Source organism: Chrysochloris asiatica, unplaced genomic scaffold, assembly GCF_000296735.1.
Source record: "Chrysochloris asiatica unplaced genomic scaffold, ChrAsi1.0 scaffold00319, whole genome shotgun sequence".
In the NCBI taxonomy this organism is placed as follows: Eukaryota; Metazoa; Chordata; class Mammalia; order Afrosoricida; family Chrysochloridae; genus Chrysochloris; species Chrysochloris asiatica.
In genome coordinates this window covers 166,174-185,186 of record NW_006408837.1, presented here as the reverse complement: position 1 = coordinate 185,186, position 19,013 = coordinate 166,174, and the positions used below count along the sequence as shown (strand labels likewise).

Sequence of the window (19,013 nt, the reverse complement as noted above, 5' to 3'; positions counted from 1 at the left end):
CACACAACGCGCCCAGACACTCTGTCCAACAAACACAAGAGGAGCCCCGAGACAGACCATCAGAGCCGGAGGACTGAGTCACCTCCAGAAAGAATGCAGCTGCGGTCATCAGCAGGACTGCTCGGGCCAGCGGCTGGCCCACTCTGCTGCCCACACTTGTGGTAATGAGCAGCCGGTGTCTCCCCCAAGACCAATGCACACGAGTCTGCCGGGGCCCCGCGTCCACAGCTGCGTGCACAGCCGGCAGTCCACAGGCTGCGCAGACACGCGGCTGCACCACGGCAATGCTCCTAACACCAGCACATGCACCCCATCCCGACGGGACAACACAGGCTAGTCTACTTCAAATAGCCAAGAATGAACAGCTGGGAAACGCCTTCCACAGGAGAGTTGTCCTCAACTCTAAAATAAGCAAGGAGAGAGTTACCGACTGGACCGGTGACCCAAGAGGAGCCTACAGTGGGCTTAGAACTAACAGCCCTCACAAGGCCTCAGCGCTCACAGCGCAGGTTCACAAATGAGTTCGAGAAAAGAGCTCCTCTTGGCTGCGGCCCGCCCACCCACCCCCACCCTCCGAGCCGGTGTCTTCGGAGCCAGTGTCGTCTGCGGCTGAGCTGCTGCCGGAGCCCACCTTTCTGCGGAAGCCATGTGCCTGTGCTCCCGAGAGCCTCTCCCCACTGCACCGGGCTTCATACACGGAGGACACCTGCGGACAGAGACACAGCTGGCGCCGGTACAAGGTGCCCTCCCACAGGGGCTGCAGGGGCATGGTGTGTCCAGTCACTCAGAGGACACAGGGTACAGAAGGGTCAGACAGAGAGGGTGAGACCCAGCCTCGGAGTGGACCCTGCCCAAGTGCCCCAGGAGGAAGCCTGGAGACGTGCTCCTGTGGGCCCGCGTGGATCCATGGTACTCGAAAAGCAGCTGGGCTGTGCTAGCTAAAGTAAGGAAAGACCTGGCGATCGTCAGAGACCCTTCTGGAAGTCCAGTCCCCTCTGCTCGATGGTGATAAGGAGTCAGAGCTGGCATGTAGCACATCCGGACACTACCTCCCAGGAGCAGTGATGAGGAGACCCCTTCTCTACACTTCAGAAGTGCCCCCCGCAGAGCGAGGTCTGGCAAAGGCCCGGGACCCATGGCTGCCCACCCCAGGCCAGGGGAGGGGGACTGCAGGGCCACCATAGGCACGGGGGTAAGGGAGCATGATGTAGTTCATATTTCTTCCAGCCACAGTCTTGTACCTGCCCCCAAACACCATCTTCCTGACAGGTGTAGATAAGAGGTGGTGAGTTGTGAGTGCTTCTTAACAGGCTAACTGTGAATCGTTCGTTTTGCCATCCTGCTGGCTATAAAATGAGCCATCTCAGAAACACATAGGCGATCGGACTACCCTCAAGAAAAAGCCGGGGTGGAGGGGAAGGTCATCACTAGGACCCCAAGATCCGCACTGAACCTCCTGGACACGGGAGGGGTAGCAGTGGGCTCCCAGTGACCGAGCAGGCAGGACTGGCTGAGTCTGGGCCGGGGGCTCACTGGTGCAGTGAAGTGCCTGCAGATGGTTACGTGGGGAGCTAAGTGTGCTCAGCACCTTCGGGCTGCGGCTCCACAGCGCATTTACAGCAGCCTTCACAACGGTGTGTCACATGGGCTGAGAAAGGCAGCCACCGGGCTGAGGGGTCTCCCTGTGGACACTGCAGAGAGGCTGCCCTGACCCTGGCAGGGTCTGAGGTCGGAGTGACCACTCTAGCTGAGGACAGCTCTGTGGGAGGATGGGGTGAAGCTCCAGGCGAGCCAGGTACCGTGAAAGATGGGGACCTGGTCTGGGCAGTCACTTGCAGGCGGGCAGCAGCTCCGGAGGACGTGAGCTGGGCCTGGCCACCACCAGTGACGACACTAGGATGGGGGCCTCGAGTGCTGATGGGTGATGCCGCCTAAGGGGAGGGCTGGGATGAGACAGCCCGGGCCCCACACCCACTGTCCACACAGGGCTCAGTTGTTCAGGAAGGTTCTATGGCACATGTGAGAAAAGAGGACGTTCACACCAAGCTGAGGGCCCCCAGGTGACAAGGGACAGTGGCTACCCACCTTATGAATAGAGAGGGCTGTCCACTTACCCTATTGAAGTCCAGTGGGCACTCATGATTGGACATGTCTTTGACATCTGGGAAGTCAACACTGTTCTCTCCCTTCACATCAGTGTAACATTCTGAATTGGGGCAAATAGGAAAGAGAAAAGAGGAAGGTCACTCCCCTGGCTCTTAGAGTTGGGCGGTCACCTGAGTGGGCAGCTATCGTCACTCACCAGGTGTGTGTCAGTGAGGAGTCACCTAAGAGGCTGTTCTTAAAACACAGAGACAAACAGCCCTCCACCCATCAGCCCACCAAATGATGCCTGCCAGCTGAGAGGCATTAACACTGTAGGTAGGTGACGGGGTGGGAAGACAGTCAGACTCCCCAGAACGACACTGTGGGGCAGACAGTGTTTCACACTGCAGAGTATTGCTGTACTGTAAGGCCAGCCACACAGGACACCATGTCTGAGCACTGGGAGGACATGCCCCTCTCTCTCTGTCCCAAAGACACACCTGCCTGGTGACTACTGTGTCGGGGAGGCACGCTCACAGGCTGAGGGAAACCTTCCCCGTGCTGTCTGGGGTCCTGTGTGGGTTAGGGACAGGACTGGGAAGGGGCAGTGCTATTCTGACTCCAGGAGGTGGGACTGTGGCTCCCAGAAGCAATTAGCCACCCACGTCATAGCAGAGGCAGCCAGGGACCCAGGTGGGCCGGGGCCACGCACCATCCTAGGGCCTTCCTGCTAAATGCGCCCCAGCTTGGTGCCGCTGTCATCTGGTGTCTACCTGCACTGGGCACACAGCTGCTGCCAACCACACAGAAGACCGCCAACACCCTGCCTTCTGGCCCCAGCTGACCGATTCTGGGCACCAGACAACAGGGCCTGAGCCTTAGGTTTCCACGAGGGTTTGTGATGGGAGAGGAGACAGGTAACAGGGGAGATGTCACAGCAGCAGCCACATGCGGCCGACGGTTGTGCCCACACCCTTACTCTGCCCACCCTCTCAGGGCTGTGTGACAGTCGTTCTGCCCACTAAGCTTCCAGCCCTCCCGCTGCTTCCTCTGTAGTCTTAGCTAGCTCTGGCTGAGCCCAGTGGACCTGGCTCCTTGGAGGGGCCTCAGACCTGTGCCCCTGCTAAAATCCACAAAGCCCAGCTTTCCCAGCTTCCCGCAGCCAGCACACACTTCCTGGATGGGTCCCAGCAGAGCACCCAGGAGCCCTTCACTGAGGGAGCGCGGACGGATGAGCTGGTGACCACGTGAGTGAGTAAATGAGCGAGCAGATGTTCGGTGCGGCGGGCGGACTGAGGCAGGGACCAAGCCCACCACTCACCTTCACACTGGGGCGCAGGAAAGAGAGGAGAGAAGAGGGCTTTCTCCCACCAGATGGGCTTCTCCTGCTGTCTCCTGGTTCCCTGCACGTCCGTGTTCAACACAGGAAACTGCGTGGATTCAGTCAAACACAGCGACGTTTAACAAGCGAACATTCGGGGGAAAGAAGCATTTGAGCGGTCATTACAGGCTATATACCCAGGCCTAAACTGACCAAACCTAATGGGCTCAGAGGAAAAAACCGTTTTCCTGAGAAACATTTACATGACAGACAACAAGAAAAAGCATTGCTCTTACGAGACAGACACAGACGGGTACAGCAGTGACCCATGATGGCAGCGCTGGACGGCAGACTCTGCGAGAGATGGGGGCTCACAGGCAGTGTCAAGGCCCACCGTCCACATGACAGACTCCACAGGTAAGAGCAGACAGAACTGAGAGTAAACCAAGCCGCAGCCAGCGGAGGGAGAGAAAGGATAAAACGCCGCATGACGGGAGGTCGGGACAGCCAGGGCTGGGGGGTGGGCCTCATGGATGGTCACTCAACAACGGTGGCCTTGTGTGCCAGGGTCAGGGCAGCTCGTCCACACACTCACCCCACTCCCTCTAACTACCTGCACCACCGCAATTCCTCTGCTCAGGTACAAAATCTGACTTGTTCTGCCCACTTGTCAGGTGGCGTCCAACCGTTCTGACTCATAGTGACCCCACGTACCACAGAACGAAACACTGACACACTCCTCAGGTTTGAGCCCATTGCTGATACCACTGTTAGTGCATGGCATGGGGTCTTCCTCTTTTCCACTGACACTCCAGGATGTCCTTCTCTAGGGACTGGCCACTCCGGATAACACGTCCTCGCTTTTAAAGTCCAGCACAATTCAAATGAATCAATCCTTCTGTGACCCTCCTTATTCACTGTCACACACACGAGGCTACTGAACATACCCTGGGGCCTGGGTCAAGTGCACCTAAGTGCAGCACATTTGCCCAACACGGTTAATTTTGTCACTTGATTTCTTGGGAACCAAGCAAGGTGAAGTCTTTGACAGTGTCTATCTTTTCTCTATTTGTTGTTGCAGACTGCAGGTACTGGGGTGTTGAGGACCGGTGTCATGGACAAAAATCCAGCATGTGGCCGCGCTCAGACTTGCTGGCCAGAAACCCTGAGGGCTCAAGGAAGTACCCTACGGACGTCCCGGGTTCATTGGCTTTTACAAACTCACTGTGGGGCTAGCTCTGTATGATTCTCTTTAGTCCTATTAATTCGTGCTATGCTTCGAACCCCTGTACCTGTAGCCTCTGAGAAAATGGTTTCTTACGTGCCTCTCTCAATGTCTCCACTGTGTTGGCAGTGCTTAAGGTGTTCTGGGAACAAATCTGAGGAACAAACTCTGGCCATTGGGCACGCTCGTCCAAACTGTTCTTTATCAAATTATTCAGTTATGTTTGATGTTAACTTAACACGTGAGCCCTTGATACCCATGGACAAATATTAAACTGCTCCTAAAGCCGAGACTGTAAAAAGCTCCAAAAAGAAGTTTGCTGGGAAGCTCTGGAGACAAGGTTCCCCCAAGGAATTAACTCAGTAGATTGGCTATTCTGGGGCTTTGTCTAAAGAATAATAGGTGGCTGCCATCCCAGTTCAACCCCAGGTGCAAACCATTCAGCTAGGCGTCTTGCTTCCTCCTGCAGGCCTCCAGACAGCCGACACAGCGGGACTCCTTTCAATCCTTTTCACCTGTTCCCATTTGAGATTAGGTGCTATAGGTATGTTAATTAGCCTGGATAAACCGAGTTGCTGCCCTGGGATTCGAACCTGAAAAGTACTGTATAAATTTGCTTGAATTTCTGGAAAATTAAGGATGTTAGATTATCAAGACAATTTGTGATGTATGTTTTAGAATTTGATTCCTGTAAATCACTGTGTCCTGTGTTGAACGGTTAGGTTAATCACATTTCACTTCTGTACCCCGTCTTAATAAACCCCGCCTTCCTTTGTGTAAAGCTCCTCCCCAAAATAAAACGGAGGCACAGACCAAAGCCCACATGCGTTACAGCTGGCAAGGCATGCGTTGCGGTTTGCAGTACGGGCAGGCATTGCAGTTGGCAAGGTGTGCAAACGGCATGCATAGCCAAAATGTTTACAATGCAGGATTTGTCTGACGCCAGTTACGCATCCACTCTAGTTCCGCGGTGTCTACGTGTCTCTCTTGTTGTGTCTTTGTGTGTACTTTTTCTCTATCTCTGTCACCGCCAAATCTCCCTACTTCGTGAACCAAACTCTGGTGTTGAGGCCAGGTCTCGACAATTTGTCATGCTGTTCACTGATCCAGTTGGGTAAGATTTTCATTTTCTTGATACTGCGACAATCGAGACCGAAAGTCATCAATATTCATCAGCAAAGACGTCAAGTCCTCTTTACTCTCAGCAAACTAGGGGGCTGTCATCTGCAAATCTCAAGCGGTTGATGTTGTCTTTCTCCAATCCTGATGTCGTGGTCTTCTTCATAGAATCCAGCTGCTCGGATTATGTGCTCAGCATACAGACTGACTATGTTGAAAGCAAACAATCCTGGGAGACGTTTCCTGACTTTAAACCATTCAGCATCCCCTGTTCTGTTTAAATGATTGCTTCTTGGTCCATGCACAGGCTCCTCATGGGCACAGTTAAATATCTAACTTTTCATGGTTCACACATAGCCAATAAAGCATAAATAAGCATCTTTCTGGTGTTTTCTGCTCTCAGCCAAGATCCATGTGATGTCAGTAATGATTAACGCCCATTCCACATCCTGTTCTGAATCTGGCTTGAACTTCTGGAAGCCCCCTCTAGATGTTATTTTTAAATTCTCTTCAGCAAAATTTTACTGGCCTGTGACAGTAATACTGTTTGATGATTTTGAACGCTCCCAGACACGGCTCTCTTCTAATCGGTTGACCAGGTAGTCGTCCTGAAATTTTTTTTGACAGAGGTGAGTGAGCGCCTTGTTGAAACATTTCAGTTTGTGTCCCAACAATTCCTGGGGTCCTGCCTCTTTAGTGCAGCTTGGACTTCTGCCCTCAGTACTATGGGTTCTGGATCATGTGGTAGCTCCTGAAATGATTGAACAATGACCATTTCTTTTTGATACAATGATTCTGTGTGTCCCTTCCAAATTGTTTTGATGCTTCCTGCATCATTCAATATTTTGCCCGTAGAATCCTTTCCTTTTTCCCTTGTTCTTTCAATCTAAGAAACACTGAGAGCATCTTCCTTCCTTTTGCTATCTAAAGCCGGGCCTTTGTACACTTCATTACAATACTTCCTTTTGCCTTCCTGAAAATTCATTATGTATTCCAGGTGTGTTCGCTTCTCTATGGTAGAGACCAAGTTTCAGAGTCTCTTCTGACATCCCTTGCTTTCTCTTCTTTCTTTCCTAACTCGAATTTGACTCCTATGTATTCTATCTAGTGAGGTCCATTGTGTATAGTCGCCGTTTGTTTTGTCAAAGGAGTTATCTGAAATGAATCAATCATTGGTCTTGCAGAATTCTGTCATGCACTCTCCAGCATCGTCTCTATCACCAAGACCATATTTCCCAGCTACTGATCCTTCCTCTGTTTCTAACCTCTGCATTCCAATCATCAGTAAAGATCAATTCATCTTGATTACATGCTTGATCAACTTCAGACAGAAGATGCTGGAAGAACATTCCAATTTCTTCATCCTAGGTGTTACTGGTTGGGGCCCAAATGTAAATAACGGCAGTGTTACCTAGTTGGCTTGGTAGGCATAGAGGTATTACCCTATCCCAGGAAGCACTGTACTTTCAGGTAGACCCCGAAATGCTCTTTTTGCGTACATGACGCCATTCCTCAACAATCTGTGTTGTGGACATAACAAACCTTGTTAATTATTGGATTCAAAGTGGCCAATACTTGTACATACCAATCTTTTATATACTCCATTTTTGATGACTTCCCAACTTTCCACATTCCAGTTATTAGTGGCTGTCTGCAGCTGTTCCTCATCAGCAAACGAAGGTCCCAAGGGCTTTGCTACATTCCTATCACTGTGGCCAACTGGATGCCGAGCAGGCAGCTGCTCCCCAGTCGTATTGTCTCTGGCACCCTGCTGCTCTCCATAAGGCTGACCACTCAGAAGTTGTCTGTTTCACCTCCTTCCTAGTCTGTCTTACTCTGGAAGCTCCACAGAACCCTGTCCACCAAGGGTGACCCTGCTGGGATTTTACTACTGGTGGCATGACTCCAGCACCAGAGATACAAACGGATGGAGGAGGGATGCTGTTCGTCTACCTGAATTTCTATGCATTAAACTGTACATTTCTTGGTCTAGAACTCTATTATTCAAGGACATGTCATTTTTACAAGAATGCCACTGAGTGGGAAGCCTGGTGGTGCAGGGTCAGCATTTCAAAGTTAGCAGCCGCTCTACGGGACAAAGAAGAGGCTGTATGTCCATGCCCTACATGGAGCCCCTGGTGTAGAAACGGACTCAGTGGTGATGGATCATTTGGGTATGTGGGAAACCACCCCATCTCCCACAGGACCTTACAGAAACACTCCCAAGCTAAAACTACAGGAGGGCAGGCCTTTTGCCAACGTCACCAGGTGGAATGGCAGCCTTCCTGCAGCCCCCGAGGCTGCCTGGGCCGGCCCAGTGACGGCGGCTCCTGGTCCTAAGCTCGCAGCCCCAACCCCTCCCTCCACAGAGCCCCATGCAGGAGGGACTGGCTGGCAGGTGAAGCGTGGCCTCAAACTTGCTCCTCTGCTGATGCTCAGCGACATGGGGCTGGGCAGAGCAGGGCTGAGGGGCCCAGGGCCTGCACCTGCACGCCCCACCCTGCTCATATCTGACACGACAGAAACACTTCCTGCAGGCTGCCATCACTGGTATCTGTCACCTCCACCAGGTGGGCTAGTTCTGCGCTGAGCACACAGTCTAGGAGCATGTACTCCCCTTCCCCCACCCCCAGTGTGCACAGTTCCCTGTCCCCTCGGAGCACACAGTCTATGGGAGCACGTTCCGCGGTGTACACAACCTTGCGGCCTCCCTCTGCTGACCATCGCAGGTCTGGGCCCTCCTCAGATGACCGCTTCTGCTGTGTGGGAACACCTCACACTGCTGCAGTGTTCACCCCACCCCATCACCACATTAACTCAGCACCTCAGAGGCGAGGGGTGGGCCAGGCCAGAAGAGCGCCATGCAATGATACGGACGGGGTACCAAAGACATACTCGCTCCTACCCAGGGATGCCTGCGGCAGCCACAGCCCTACTCTACAACATATGAGGGGGGTACCTCTCACTGGGGGCTAGGCACTACAAGGTCGGTGGTTCAAAGCCACCAGGTGCTGGAGAGATAGATGGGAGAGGAAACTGCCCCGTGAAGATCTAGCCTCAGAAACCCTAGGCAGGGCTGCTAGGAATCCCAATGGACTCGATGGCAGTGGGGTGAATGCACCCCGGCCCTGGATTGAGAGGCAGCGGCAGACGGGAGCACCCAAATCCTTCCACTCTCAGGGCCGATGATTCCTGGGGACCAGGGATCCCCAAAAGGTCCTCAGGGAGTTTATGGGAGGCACACCGCGAGTTCCGAGGAGCCAGAGAAAGATGTCAACATACTAGGAAGTGAAGGGACGTGGTAACGGTTTGCTGCAGAGGCTTGCTTCCTTCCTCTTTTTCTTTCTTCCCAATCTGGAACCAGGTGAGACACAGAGGCTGTAAAGGAATGTTTGAGCAGGAGACCACCCAGATGGCAGCTTTTCAAGGGGATCAGAGCCCTGTCCCTCCCGGGTCGGCTGGGGCCCCATCAGGAGCTTACCGTCTAGGTGGAGGGCAGGCAGGGAAGACGGAGCACACACATAAAGGTTTACATGAAAGGTACGAAAAGGAAGGGAAGGGGGTGCTGTGTTCCGGTGCAGGTGGGTGATGCAGAGTGAGGAAAGGGCAGGGGACGCGGGAAACAGGACGCCATCCCAGAAACCATCCCAGGAGGACAGTGACATCCAGCATCAACACGCACACAGAATCCCGCACATGCTCCCCGTGCCAAGCCCCGTGTAGCCCGGCCAGGCCCTGCACCTGCAGAGACGACCCAGCCAAACAACATGACACGTGAGCTGGCTCGGGGCTCAAGCGAGACCTGGCGGCTGCTGCTGAGGAGGGCACAGCTCCAGGATCACTTCCTGAAGCCTCCTCCTCACCTACAGGGCTTTTGAGAAGTCTACGTTCTAGCTCAAATTGATCCACACCAAATGTGCTGTCTACCACTAGATGATGAAGCCCAAGCAACACCAGGTGGGAGATAACGGCCCGCCACACACACCTGTCACCTGCTGTCTGACAGAACCGACTCTGGGTCACATCTCCTCACGCACTCTTGCTCTCACAACCACGCGCACACACACAGACTCACAGACTCGTACCTCGCAGACCTTGTCTAGTCGTCCTGAAGACATCACATCATCTTGGTAAGCAGGAAACTGACAATCTGCTTCACGACCGCAGAAGGGATTCAGCTCCTCTTCGCATTGTGCCATTATTTTGCAGTTTGCTCCCGAGCCCCCCAGCTCTGTGTCCAGGGTCTCGCGTTGCGCACTGCACTCCAGACACGGGCTCCGCCTTCCCGGCAGCAAGCCCCCCGCTGCCTCCTCCTGGGAGTCCAGGGACGTCTGTGCGCTCTTCTCCATGCCCGACTTCCTCAGCCGGGGCAGGAACCGCCCAGACTCGAGCTCCGACTTGCCGTAGTAATGGCTGTCCCTCTCGGCGTCCTCCTCCAGGGGCTTGAGGTCGGCCTGGGGGTCGGGGAAGGTACTGACCTGAGGAGGGACGGGGACACTGGGCTCATCTTTCTCAGACTCTGACTCGGACTCACTGCCCCCACCTGGGGACAGGTCCGCTGTGGAGATGGGGCGGAAGTGGGTCCGGGGGGAGATGCGGATGGCCCGGTACTGAGTCCTGTCAACACTGCACGTTCTGGGGTGGAACACCTCGCCGTCCGAGTCAGAGCACAGGATGGACTTGGGCTTAAAACTGGGGCTGAATGAGGCCATGCCTTCAGGTTCCAAGGCGCACTCAACATGGAGGACCTGAGCGAGTGGACTGCCCAGGTCCAAGGAGGAGAAGGGGCACTCGAGTCCAGGGTCCTCCACCTGGAAGTTACCACACGCACCCAACAAGTCTTCATGGAAGATGAAAGAAAACCCCTTATTCCACCCGCTCTCCCCACTCCTGGGCGGTTCACTCTGCTCAAAGGACACCAGGGGCCTCCACAGCTGCCGGTGGTCAGGAGCAAAGCTGTTTCCAGGAGTCATGAAGACGTCAGTGCCGGCGATGGTCACCACGTCAGAGGCGGCACACTGCAGCAGGCTGCCCCGGGGCGCGGCAGGCGGTACCACGGCCCACTCCCCCTGGCTGCTGAAAGCCCTGAGCTCTCCGTAGACACCCCCGAGAAGGAAGGTGCTCTCCTTCTCCTGGGCTGTGTCCCAGGGCCTCGAGGGCGTGGTGTAGTCACCCCCGTCCACCTCGGCCGGCTCACCTGGGGCGAACATGGGTTTTGGCAGGCGCCCCCTCTGCCCTTCCCACAGGTGGTACTCCGACCTCTGCACGGCCTTGCTGGGCTCCTGGTGGCCTGGGGCCTGCACGTCAGCATCCAGACAGCAGCAGTAGTCACGCACGTCTGCAGAGAACAGCTCACCATCCATCCTGCCCGCCTCTGCCGCAGCTGTCACATGTGTCCAGATGCTCTTCATGACCCCGCCTGGACTGCCCTCCCCACAGCCCCGTGCGGCCATAAAGTCTCTGCCTTCAGGTTTCTGTTCCAGCTGAATTCCACAGACAGATTCTAGTTTTGATTTCGTTTTGAAAACGACTGCAGGAATTTCTCCCAGAGTTCTATGGTTTTGTAGGCAGGCTTCATCTTGCAAACAATCGAGAAGTTCCTCCTCTACGTAAGTAGATGAGACTCTAGGCCCGACGTAGCTGACGTCCTCGGCACTGAACTGGCCAGGCTCCTCAAACTGGACACCAAATGTCTCGTTGTCGGAGCGGGTCTCTTCTGAATGGGACCAGGGACTGCATGTCCTTGTGGACAGATTGGAACAGTGTTCGTTTTCTTCAAAGGCACTATTTTTGGTCCATATTAGCAATCTAGATTGCGTTTTTCCAAGTAGGCTACCGCTAGAATCTGCAATTTCACTTCCCAAATTGAGTGTTTCAAAAGAAAAAGGTAGGTCAGAGTCAGCGCATTGCACTTCAAACACTGAAAAACAGGAGTGGAGACCAGATCCTTCCTTCATCTCAGAAAAGAGTTCCCGACTGCCCGCCAGCAGGTGAGAGCTGAGCATGGCGCCGTCAAAGAGCGGGGAGCGGTGGGGTGGAGAGTCTCCCCCGAAGCTCTCGGCGTCCGCGTCACCAGAGCTGGACGAGCAGCTGTCCCAGAAGTGAGCCAGGCCGTCGGCACACCCAGGACTGGTGGGATCGGTCCATATTGCACGCTCCCCTTGTAGCTCCAGCCCATCTAACACTATGCAACATTCGGCCTCAAAATCTGTCCTCTCTCTGCCTTTCTGCTGGATCAGGTTCAAGATCCGACTTTCTCCTTGTGTTGTCTCTGAGGCACCGGGATCCAACATGGACCGATCAATGTCCACTTCGTAGAAGTGTGTGAACTCTGACAGATGAATGTCATCCAGGTATGTGGCGTCCTCCGATGGAGAACAGAACGAGCTCCCGCGGAGGGCAGCAGCCTCGCTGACAACCGCAGGCATTTCAACAAAATGACCGTCGATGAAGGTGCCAGCCGCGAGCTGTGTCCCAGGGGGGCTACTGGCGCCTGGCTCGGGCCGGTGGCGGTAGCTGGTCTCCAGCTTGCTCCTCTGGTTCGAGGGCACAAAGTACTCGGCAATGGGCTCAGTGTACCACAGGGGCTCCTCCCGGTACTGCTGGTCGTTTCTGCCCTCGGTGCCCATGGCCTCTCTTCGCCCCGGCCCCCTGGGCGGCCGCCTCCCCCGCTTGCACAGCTGTAGGACGGACCCGCCGCCACTGCTGCTCCCCGCATGGACACCCCGCTCGGCTTTCTCATTGCCCTTGGCTGGAAGCCGGCCCTGCCCACTTCGCCCCTTCTTGTTCCGGGTTTCCCGAGTACGGTGCCTCACTTTGACGCACTTGACGGACACCCTGGGCTCTCCCTGGGTGCCGCTGGAGCTGGACCCGGCCTCACTGGAGCCCGAGGACCAGGAGCGGGGGCGGGCCTTCCCATCAGGCCGGTGTCGGGCCTGCTTCTTGTGGGGCGCAGATGGCTCTGGGGGCGCACCGCTGCTGAGCTTGCTGTCCTTTGCACTGCGACTCCTGCTGGGGGCTGTGTTGTGGGTGGGGGCGTGTGCCACCCCACGCTGTTCTCTGGTGGCCTCGCCCTCGCTGTGGCCATCCCTGGGGGAGGAAGTATCCGTGCTGGCTGGCAGGGCTGTGGATGATGAGGCGCTGGAAGGGGAGCCGACCTTGGACCTGGTCCACACAGTCGTGGTCTCCTGTAGGCATATGGGCTTCTCAGACAGAGGTGGGAATGCTTCATAGTACCTGAGAGCAGAGGCAGGTCAGAGGTGAGTGCCTTGGCCATGGGGGCGGGAAAGCACAGTGCCCACAGAGAAGCAGCCTCCCAGTCACCCACGGGACTAGAGACTGGGCGCTCCTGTAAGGCAACCCTCCTACCATGACCCTCCACACACAGCGCTGTGACAAGAGAACTCACAGAGTAAGTCAAGCCTCGAGTCCTCAAAGCTTCAATGACTGCGAACATACAGGACAAAGCAAACCGAGCAGAGAGAATGGATGCTTTTGAGTAAGAAACACCTGCCTTTGGGTCTCAGCTCAGAACCCTGGCTCAGCCACTCACCAGCTTGGCTGGGTGACCTTTCGCAGGTGACTCAGCCTCCCTGTGGCCCAGCCCCATCTACAAACAGACTCTGGCTTCCCGAGCTGCTGTGAACATGTGGCCTCGGACAGCGCCTCACTAGGGACCTGGAGACACTCGTGGGAGGGGCCCAGGGAGGCCAGCAGCCAAGCCAGCAGTGCCTCTTATCTGGACAAGCAGTGAAGGCTCAAGGCTTGGAGCAGGTGCTCAGACAGAGGAGCTACTAGGAAGCTGCTGTTGTACCGAATGCTGAGGGTCAAGCATGACATGGTGGTCTGCACAGAACTACAGTGAGCTTCACACGCACTGCTCCGTGTTCTAGGGCCCCCAGGTTGAGCGAGAAGGGAACACCAACTCAGTAAGTGACCGGCATTTAAAATAGATCTGTAGTTTGTTTGTGCCCGAAGGCTCTTGGGTCGGCTAGCACAGCTCCACCGGGGGCATCACCCGAACCGTCCGTCCTCCAGGTGGTAGCAGTGAGGATAAACTAAATCCAGCGCCCCACCCCCACCCCAGAGTCCTAAGCAGAGAAACCAGCTTCCCTGTTTGCGTGGATTTCACCACCCTGCCTGTTTCCGGCTCTGTCTTCTTCGGTGTCGAGGACACACGTGCTCAGCATTCCTGGACCCTCGGACACAGAAACAAACAGCCCATTGGGCAGCACCACACGTACATTTCCACCTGATCCTTCACGGTCGGGGACAGTTCTGCCTCTGGAGACGGAGACCCCTCCAGCTTTTTGTGGATCTTCTCTTCTGTTAAGAAACAAAATTCAGAAACAGTGTCTTAGAAGCTAAGTTCGGGAAGACCGTTATCCCCTGTTCATAAAAGCTCCTTAAGGACCGTTCGTCGGAACTTCAGTAGACTTTGGGGCTTAAAACACAAACTCCAAAACAGTTTGTCTTCAGGAAAAACCTCCGCTGCTTCATTTGTGAGTCAGAGGGACGGACTGTGTGAGCCTCAGGACAAGTGGGGTCGCCCTTCCCTCACGGACTTAGCTGAGACCCCAGAGCCTCCAATGCTCATCAGGCAGAGCACCAAGGGAAGGCATCAGAGCGATAGGCTACACTCTGCACACAGCTTCCCAGCAGATTCTGCAGTGACTGGCTTCAACAGGACCCGGTCTGAGCCAAGAGCCAAGTAAAGTCCTCCCAACAATCGGCTCTCTGCTACTGGACGTCTGGGGGAGCCAGAGAGCTAGCCAGAACAGGAGTCAAGGGGGCCACTCAGGGGTTACCACACAACTAAGTGTCCACACACATAGCTATCTACACAGGAATACGCAGATACTCATGCACATGTACTAACTTCCATACATGCATGTATAAGTCCACACAACACAAAGACACGCATGCAGACACCTGCACCAATGCTGACAGATGCACACACAGGAACACAGATACATGTGCCCCAAAATGCTTACACTAACACTCATACGCACCCACGCACAGGTACAAACATGAACACTGACATACATGTACACACAAGCGCACACACAGAACACTTAGACACAGTCATGAATAGGTGCACACAGGAATGCTCATATACACCCACGCACAGGTACACACACCAACACTCACACAGATGCAAAGGTACATGCACGAGTGCTTGCACCAATTCGAACATGCACACACACATGCTCGCTCGCAGAGATGCACACACTCACACATATATGCACATAGAAGCACTCACACAGATGCAGACATGCAAAGACAAATGCACAAATGCTTACATAGACACGCACACACAGGTGCATGCACCAACACATACAGCATGCACACAACTCAGACCAATGCACACACAGGTACACTTACAAAGGCTCACACAGACACGCAGGCAAAAATGTACATACAAACGTATCAGACACATTGGTACATGCACTCATGCTCAGACACACACTCATAGACACACTCAAATCCATGCACACATGCTCACATAGAGAAACTCGGCACACACTCATTGATGTGTAGATATAAATTTGTGAGCACATATTCACACGCACACACACTCTACATACAGACACACATATGTTCACATAAACACACGAACATGTGTGCACACAGACCCCCATGGGCATGCTTACAAAGACAAGCACACGTTGAAACGGAGACACACAAAGTCATGTGCAGGCGCACACGGCAGCCTTGAAGAGGACCTCTCCTGGCCTGGTGGCCAGCTCCCACTCCTGAGGCCCGGCCTGGGGCCTGAACACTCACCTTGTTCGCTCTGCAAGTCCTTCAGCCGGGAGCACAGCTCCTCCACCAAAGTCTCGATGCCCGAGCTCTGCATGAAAAGAAAATGCCTGTCAGCCCACTGGGAACACCATGCTTTCCCAAAGAAACAGTCAGCATCCGAAAGCCTGGTCCACCATATCTGGGAGCAAGGCCTCGCCCATGGCTCAGGGCTGAGAGCCGCGGTCCACCTCACAGCCAGGCCCTCAGGAGCCCAGGGTAGACAACATGACAGGGCACTGCTCTGCCCGAGTACCCAGAGACCCCAGCCCGCACATTGTGGGCAGCTCCTGGGGGAGTTCACACCCCGAATCCAACAAGAGTTGCCTTTACTTAGCGTGGACACAGGTGACCTTTCAGACGTGACTGAACTTTCTCAGGGTGAAAGAAGATCCTTTCACAGTGGACACCACCAAGTGAAGGTGTGTCACCACCACTTGCTTCCCCTAGTGACCAGCAGGCCCGTGTGAGGGTAACAGCCGCAGCAGGACGAGGCACTCCGCTGGCCCTGCCCTCGCTGGCCTAGCAGAGCTAAAAATAGAGGCCAGACACTCAGTGCACAGTGACTCAGCAAGGAGTGGCAGACGCCTCAACAGGGGCCCACAGGCACCCGAGAGCCACAGGCAGGGGCGACTGGACAGACGGACGGCCACGGTGCTCAGCACCGACTACCATCCCAGGAACAAGTGACTGCTTACCACAATCCGCAGCTGGCAACCCCGGTGGCTGCTACTGCACGCCATTCTCTCCGACTGACCAGGAAGCCCACACCAGGGTCAGCTGACCCAGCCTGCCTGCCTGGGGCTGCACAGCGAAGGCTGGTCTCAGGGAGGACGCTGGCCTCTGGGGACTGCTCGTCCACCTTCTCCAAGAGGACAGCCGTGGCCACCAAACTCAGCAGCCCAATGGCGACTGTGACGTGTGAGCGGACAAGCGCCACTCAACAGCCAAAGGCGGTTGTGTGCGAAACCCGGGGTGGGAAAGGTATGTGCGCCCGTGTGCGTGCTGTCAACACCCGTCTATTCAGGATCTGTGAACACGGTATGTGTGTGTGTGCAGCTGAATGTCTGGCATATCTAGTTACATGTATCTATGAAGTTACAGGGAGTCCTGGGGTGGCGCTGTGGGTTAATGCATCAGACTGCAAAGCTGGTTGAACTGCAAGGTCGGTGGTTCAAGCTCACCAGCCGCTCCTTGGAAACCCTAGACAGGGTCGCTATGGGTTGGAACTGACTCAACGGCACTTCACAACAACACGCAGTTACGTGTGTACATGGTGTATGGTTGTGTATGCATCTGTACAATAGTCACCCATACCTGTGAATGTATGTTTACTTGTTTCTTTGTAAAAACAGTTACGTTTTTAAGCATGTGTGTGTATGGGGGGTGTGCATGTGTTATAGTTGTGTGTATGTATAACAGATACATGTATAGTTGTGTGTATGTGTAACAGATACATATATAGTTGTGTGTATGTGTAACAGATACATGTATAGTTGTATGTATTTCTTCCCCCCCCAGTCACATTCTCAGTACACCTCACACAGGGCTAACTGTCCATGAGGAGATGTCCCCCAGCGCACGCGCACACACACACACACACACACACACACACACACACTCTCTCTCTCTCTCTCTCTCTCAGTGCACCTCACACTGGGCTAAGTGTCCATGAGATGTTCTAGCTCCCATGAGGTGATCTGATTTCTGTGATGTGGTTTGGTTCTGACTCACAGCGACCCTGTCTCCCCGACTGTGAATCTTTACGTGATCACCAAGTCACATCTGTCTCCCAGAGGGTCTGGGAAGGGCGAGTGCTGACCTTGTGCTGAACAGCCCAAGACTGCAGTCCACCATGCTACCAGGTGTCCTTAAGGTCGGCATGAAGAGGTGGGTACAGGCCGTCTGTCCAGGCTTTCTGAGAGGACTAGCCCATGGGTAGGCACTGCTCACGTTGTGGCTAGCCCCATCACAACCCTGATCCTATTTCCATGGAGCAGAGATTCGCAGAGGTATGCAATGCCCCTGTCTTTATTTCATAGGAGATGACGGGAGAGAAACTTAAGCAGAGAATGAAGGGATTCCTACCGATAAGGTCCAAGAGCCCGGGGTGGAGGGAGGACGTCCTTTGGCCCTGGGCTGCCTATACTGTGAAGCTCCGAGATCCAGACAAGACTGATGCCTGGGTGTATGGAGTTCGCCCAGGAACGCTGGGCCTACAGCTGCTCATCAGAGACCAGGACCTTTCCCCAGAGCCAACAGAGAGACAGGCTTTTCTGAGAGCTGACGCTCGGAATTTGCATTTCTAGCCTCCTAAATTGTGGCACTGGGGGTTAATGCACTGGATGGCAGAGTCAGTTTGAACTGCAAGGTCGGTGGTTCAAGCTCACCAGCCGTTCCCTGGAAAGCCTAGACAGGGTCACTATGGGTCGGAACTGACTCGATGGCACTTCACAACAATAACAAACAGAGAGAATGAATGTGAGTGTTGGAGCAATCCACCTGGTATCTCTGCACAGGAGCACTGAGAACTCCCAGAGCCCAGCTATACTGTGCACGCAGGCTGGTGGACCCTGCACCCCAGACACACGAGCCCTGCCCTCAGAAACCGCGGAACTGGGCCCGAGTGGAACAGATGGCCCTGGGCTTTGGGGTCTTAGGGGCTTGTGTCTGGGCTCCTACCCTGCCTCCTTCTTGCAGGCAGCAAAGGGGGTATGAGTACCTGTCGATCAGGCACAACATGGGGTGAGGGACTGAGGGTGGCGTTAGTGCCCAGTGGTGTGCACCCCCTTGGCATGTGTCAGGCAGGGAACCTAGCTGCTCACAATCTGCAGCTACACCCTCAATGTGCCCCTGCACGTCCTCAGGCACTGTTTGGGGGTATTACCAAAAACAGGTCAGTTGAGGGATCAGTGAGCACAAAAATGACTGATCCACAATTCAGTCTCAGTGTACACAGGACACATGCAGACTTCGAGGGAAGCTTCGTGGGATCCGAGAGACAAGCACATGGAAAAGAGAGCGAGGCCCCTCAATACTGGCTCCCTCTCAGTGGCCAGGGCTGGCTGCTCCTTCCACAAGGAGCGGGACAGACACAGCAGCACGGGGTCACGGCCTTTAGGCCCAAGCAGGGCCTCAGTAAGCCTCCAATTTTCTACCCACCTCTCCAAAAATGGGCAATGAAACACAAGCTTAATTACATCTTAAGACGTTCACTAAAAAGAAAAGTGAATCATAACTAATTATCAACCACAAAACAAACTGTGGGAAACGAGGGAATAGGGGCAATGGTAAATCCAAGGGTTCAAATCATCACTAACTGGAGCCGGAGTCCCCTAGTCCAACTTTCTCCCCCTGTGTCCCCATAGTCCACTCTAACTCCTCCCCTGTGTCCCCCCATCCACTCTAACTCCTCCCCTGTGTCCCCCACAGTCCACTCTAACTCCTCCCCTGTGTCCCCCA

At 54.6% G+C, this 19,013-nt stretch overlaps 1 protein-coding gene across 1 annotated transcript in view; it reads right to left on the bottom strand.

Annotated features, from left to right (window-relative positions):
- Positions 1-511: 511 nt before the first annotated feature.
- The window catches only part of KIAA0232 (KIAA0232 ortholog), a 34,038-nt gene continuing 15,536 nt past the window's right edge, over positions 512-19,013 (bottom strand). The window contains exons 3-8 of the mRNA XM_006875301.1: positions 15,537-15,603; positions 13,994-14,075; positions 9,845-12,986; positions 3,407-3,515; positions 2,115-2,206; positions 512-706 (exon numbers count right to left, since the gene is read on the bottom strand). Coding sequence (XP_006875363.1) covers positions 512-706; positions 2,115-2,206; positions 3,407-3,515; positions 9,845-12,986; positions 13,994-14,075; positions 15,537-15,603 — 3,687 coding nt within the window. The remainder of the gene's footprint in view (positions 707-2,114; positions 2,207-3,406; positions 3,516-9,844; positions 12,987-13,993; positions 14,076-15,536; positions 15,604-19,013) is intronic.